Source organism: Crocodylus porosus, unplaced genomic scaffold, assembly GCF_001723895.1.
Source record: "Crocodylus porosus isolate Cpor-Errol unplaced genomic scaffold, CroPor_comp1, whole genome shotgun sequence".
Taxonomy (NCBI): Eukaryota; Metazoa; Chordata; order Crocodylia; family Crocodylidae; genus Crocodylus; species Crocodylus porosus.
In genome coordinates, this window is record NW_017728910.1 from 443,725 (window position 1) to 448,704 (window position 4,980).

Here is a 4,980-nt window from a genome sequence, read left to right on the forward strand (position 1 = left end):
ATAGAATCTCCGTCTTTTTGTGTGCCTGTTTTCAGTGCACTGATTGGAAACGTTATAAAAAAGTCAGAATCGGAGGTGTCGTCAGTCACTAGGCAAACATATCCCATGGTAAGAGTGGCTTACCTGTTGTTTATGTCTGAAGGCATAAGAAGGGAAGGGATGAGCTACCCAGGGTGCCACACAGACTCATTGTTCTTTCTCCTTCCCACAGAAATAACCGCCTTGGATATGATTTTTATCATTTTACATTGCAGGAAAGAAATTTAACCTGAAAGTGTTAACTGCATATCATGTTCAGAGATTTCCAGGAGTTAGACATGGAAATGACCTGTTAGAGCATCTAGTCCACCTGCCTTGCCAGTGCAGGAGGTTTCATTTTATGTAATTCAGGACTGTCCAAGTTGCAAGAAACTCAGCGCAACAGTCCCCACCTCCTTGCACCACACGCCATGCAGACTGACATACCCTGGGCATGTATTGCAGGAGCTGCACGCTGAACTCCGACAGGCCCCTTGGCTAGGGACAGAAATTACATAAACTAGTATAAGCAACCAGAAACCTGTTCAAATCTGTAACACAGCTGAAGTTCAGTACATTACATGTCAACTGCTTTCAAAATGGCCCAAACCGCTTTATGATAAACCTGGATGGAAGTAGTATCAGACTTAACCGGTTTAGGTTAAATTGGTTTATTGAAGTTCTGTCCCAGATCCCCTCCAAATTCAAGTTAACTCACAGTCCCCCAGCATCCCAAGATGCTTTGCACCTTCCTTGCAAACCCCGCCTCAGAGGGTGGGTGGGCTAGCCTTAGCCCAAGCTGTCTGCTCCTGTGGAGCAGGGAGGGGTGCTCTAGGCGCCCCCTTTCCCCCCACCCCCCAGCTTCTGGATGCATTTCCAGAATCAAAAGTGAACATCTGTTTACTTAATGGTTCAATCTACACAGCTTAGACTAACCTACAAAGATTGAATACCCTGCTGTATCGCAAAGGCCCCTCCCACACCGCATAGGTATGGTGTGCACCATGCGGCCCCTGTATCTCAAGATGGGTGACAACTGCTGCACTACACCGGTGCCTCTGCATTGCACAGAGTCCCCCAGAGCTCCCCCAGCACTGGCTCCCTCTGTCCTGCAGGTGACACTGCTCTGCTCATCCCCCAAACGTGGGGGCATGTAACAGAAGTTGGAGGAGACAGGCGATGCCCTGTGACTTTCAAAGCAGCAGCAGGAGAGCAAAGGAGACGAGTGGCATCAGACTGGGAATAAGGGAAGCTACACATTAACCCCTCAGTGACATGCAGTCTGCAGACCACCAGTTGGACAGCCCTGCTGTAATATAGTTCTCTGTGTATGGAATGGTATATTGGTGATGCTTAGGGGGTGCACATGGGTGCACATCCACACCCTGAGATTGGCAATGCACCCCGTGCAAGTGTCCGACACTGCCAGTGGCACCTGAGGCCAGTTGCTGTTCACCACCCCACCCCCGCCGCTGACACCGCTGTTAGTGTCTGCAGGTGGTTGCCAATTACTGCTGGGCGACACTGACAGCAGTGTGTGCAGGTTGTTGCCGATCGCTGGTCAGTGCTCACCATCCCACTCCCTGCCACTGCAGCCACCTGTGGGAGCTTCCCACTTGCTGCCACTACGCCCCCATGGCCGCCACCTCTGCTACCGCCACCACCCGCAGGCAGCCGCCATTCCCCGCTAGTCTCCAGGGGCAGATGTCATTCCTGAGACGGTATTCCCAATTTAGTCTTGTGGCAGTGTAGGTGGTAGAGTATTTCATGGTAACTATGGTTCTCACACTGGTCATGCTAAAGTCAATTTCAAAATTCCCAAGATTTCAGTGGGAGACAAAGCAACCTGTGTATCTGAATACACTTTGCAGACGTAAGTAATACAATCTTAGAGTTAGGATATAATCCAACTAACTCTTGCTCATTTAAATATGTTTTATTCACTACAATGTTAGCTGATAGGAGTAAGTGGAATATCACTACAATTATGTGAAAGGCATGTTAAGACTTTTTAAGCTTTTCAAATGCCAAGTAACTGGGCCAAAAAATAAAGACCAGTATCTTACATGTATTCACATCCATCACATGTTGTATTAATTGAGTTCACTGGGACACATATGAAGCATTACTCACAAGACTAAGAATTCCTGCAAGTAATAGTTTGCAGTATTAGGACTTCAATTAATACATATTCTAGAGTCAAAGAAAATGGGGGCATGTAAGTGAAACAAGACGGCTGGCAACTGAGACCTGGATAGAGAAAGACTCAGTAAAGCAGATGGATACAGGATGGAGAGCTCCAGATGGCAGAAGCTGCAGAGAAGGCATGTGCTTTAATTTTATCCAAAATTATTTTGAAACTTTTAAAGATGATGAGTGGAAGGTCTTCCAAGTGGGAGATTCTTGCAAGTTCTTCTCATGCATACTAAAGCCTTAGCTCTAGATGAGGGGTTCCCAAACTGTGGTATGTGTACCCCTGAGGAGATGCAAAAGAAATCTTGTGCAGGTATGCATGAGAAATTGTGTAATGGCAGATTTAATTTTCATTATAATGAAATACAAGGCAGTAATATAACTAGAACACAAGGCAGTCGATAGAACACAAGGCAGTCGAGGGGAAAGAGATTTAACGGTGGGGGTCTACTACAGACCACCCAACCAAGGGGAAGAGCTAGACCAGGAATTCTTAAGTCAGCTGATAGAGGTAGTTAGGTCAAAGGATGTGGTCATCATGGGTGACCTGAACTTTCCAGACATCTGCTGGGAAGAGCAGTCAGCCAGGTCTGACTGCTCACATAGGTTCCTATCCAGAATGCAGGACCTCCATCTAACCCAGGAGGTGCACAGCCGCACCAGGGGAGATGCCTTGTTGGACCTGGTGCTGGTCACTGGCGACAACTTGGTGCGGGGGCTGTGGGTGCTTGACCACCTGGGCAACAGTGATCATCGCCTGCTGGAATTCAACATCCAGCACAAGGTGGCAAAGGCCTACAGCAAGGCAGCAGCTGTAGATTTCAGGAGGGCGGACTTCAATGAGCTAAGAAGAATAGTTGGGGAAGCACTGAGGTCCAGGAGGGGAGGGGAGCCAGGTGTCCAAGAAGAGTGGTCGCTCCTTAAGGAGACAATCCTCCAAGCCCAAAGGGAGGTAATGCCAACACGGATCAAAGGGGGCAGGAGGGCGCAAAAGCCCCCATGGCTCACCAAAAGCGGGAATATCCGGGAATATCCGGGAATATCTCCTAGCTAAAAGGGAGGTGCACACTCAATGGAAGGGAGAAGCCATCACCAGGGAGGACTATACTGCGGTTGCTCGCGGATGCAGGGGGGCAGTCAGGAAGGCCAAGGCAGAGATGGAACTGGGACTGTCCTTTTTTAAATACATAGGGGGCATGTGGAAGAGCCCCGACCCCAGAGAGCCCCAGGGCTGGCCCGACCGGTTGGAGCACGCCCGGCCAGGGCCGGCGGCGCGGGAACACAGGGCGCGAGAGTGGTGGCGCGGCCGCAGCTGGGACGAGAGCCCGGGAGGCGAACCCCATGCGGGGCTTGGCGGCACGCACCTTAATTAACTTCACCAGGTGTGGCGAAGAGCTGGGCGGCTCAAAAGCGGTGCCAGCGCAGAGCTGGGGGAGACCAGAAGAGCCGGAGGAGGAGGAGGAGGTGCTTCCCAGCGGGGAAGCGGCACGACGGGGGACAGCAGATCGGCACCCAGCGAGGGTCTTCTGGAGCTAGGTAGGGCCCCGCAGGGGCAGGACACAAGAGACGGAGGGGCCTGTGGGCCGTGAACTGAAGTGTGAAGGCTGGGGAAGTGGGGCTCCCCATCCCAGCCCCAAGCAGCGCGGCCCGTAGCCGGAAGCGGCGGAGGCAGGCCGGCCCGTGTGGTACTGGGCAGAAACAGAGCCCAGGCAGGAGCGGCGTGCTCTGGCCACACAGAGGGAAACCCCAATTGGGGAGCACAGGCCTCTGGCAGGAGGCGGACGGGACCCAACAAGAGACTTGAGTCAGCCCCGGCAGGGAGCTGGCAGAGCGGCTCGCGTGTCGCTAGCGGGACAATTTTCTTTCGAGGGACTACCCCACCTCAGCTGAGGAGAGGGGGGCACCCCTTTCGACTCACAACAGAGGCCTGGGCGAGGGTGTAAGGGAGGCAGGAGCCCTCACAGACTCCAGACCGGACTGGACAGAAGGTACTGCTTTTGGACGTGCGCGCACCAAGGGAATTCACTGAACCTATTAACAGCAAAGTCATGGCAGGTGGACTTGGCGAGAGCATCCCAGAAGCAGGAGCCACCCCGTAACAGGAGGGCAAGCCCCACAGTGATCCGTGGGCGCCCAAACTCGCACCATTGTGGGCGGACTCGTGGACAGGGCAAAAAGAAGGTTCCGGGTAATGTGGGGCTCCTGCAGGACACGATAGGAAATTTAGTCGTCACACCAGATGACAAAGCTAACGTATTTAACGATTTCTTTGCCTCCATTTTCCTGAGCAGGGGCCAGAACAGCCACCCCCCTCTGGGCCCCCCTTAAACTCCAGGGGAGGCGCACCTTGGCCAAGGGTTAGTGAGGATCTAGTCAGGGAACTTCTGGAGGGACTGGATGTATTCAGATCAGCTGGTCCAGATGATCTCCACCCCAGAGTACTGAGGGAATTAGCAGAGGTCATTGAAGGACCCCTGGCATGGCTTTACAAGCACTCATGGTGCTCTGGTGTGGTGCCAGAAGACTGGAAGAGGGCCAATGTGGTTCCCATCTTCAAAAAGGGGAGGAAGGACAACCCGGGAAACTATAAGCCAGTTAGTCTTACCTCAATCCTGAGCAAGCTTTTTGAGAGAATTATTTTGGCACATGTCCACAAGGGGCCAGAAGGGGATATTAGGCTTAGGGGCAACCAACACAGGGTCATTAGAGGCAGGTCCTGTCAGACCAACCTGGGGGCCTTCTACGACCAGGTCACCAAATCCTTAGACG

The 4,980-nt window shown here is 52.4% G+C and overlaps 1 protein-coding gene across 1 annotated transcript in view; it reads right to left on the bottom strand.

Moving 5' to 3' along the window:
• Positions 1-146, bottom strand: part of COMMD2 (COMM domain containing 2) — a 4,641-nt gene extending 4,495 nt beyond the window's left edge. Inside the window, exon 1 of the mRNA XM_019532505.1 lies at positions 124-146. Coding sequence (XP_019388050.1) covers positions 124-146 — 23 coding nt within the window. The remainder of the gene's footprint in view (positions 1-123) is intronic.
• Between the last annotated feature and the right edge of the window lie 4,834 nt (positions 147-4,980).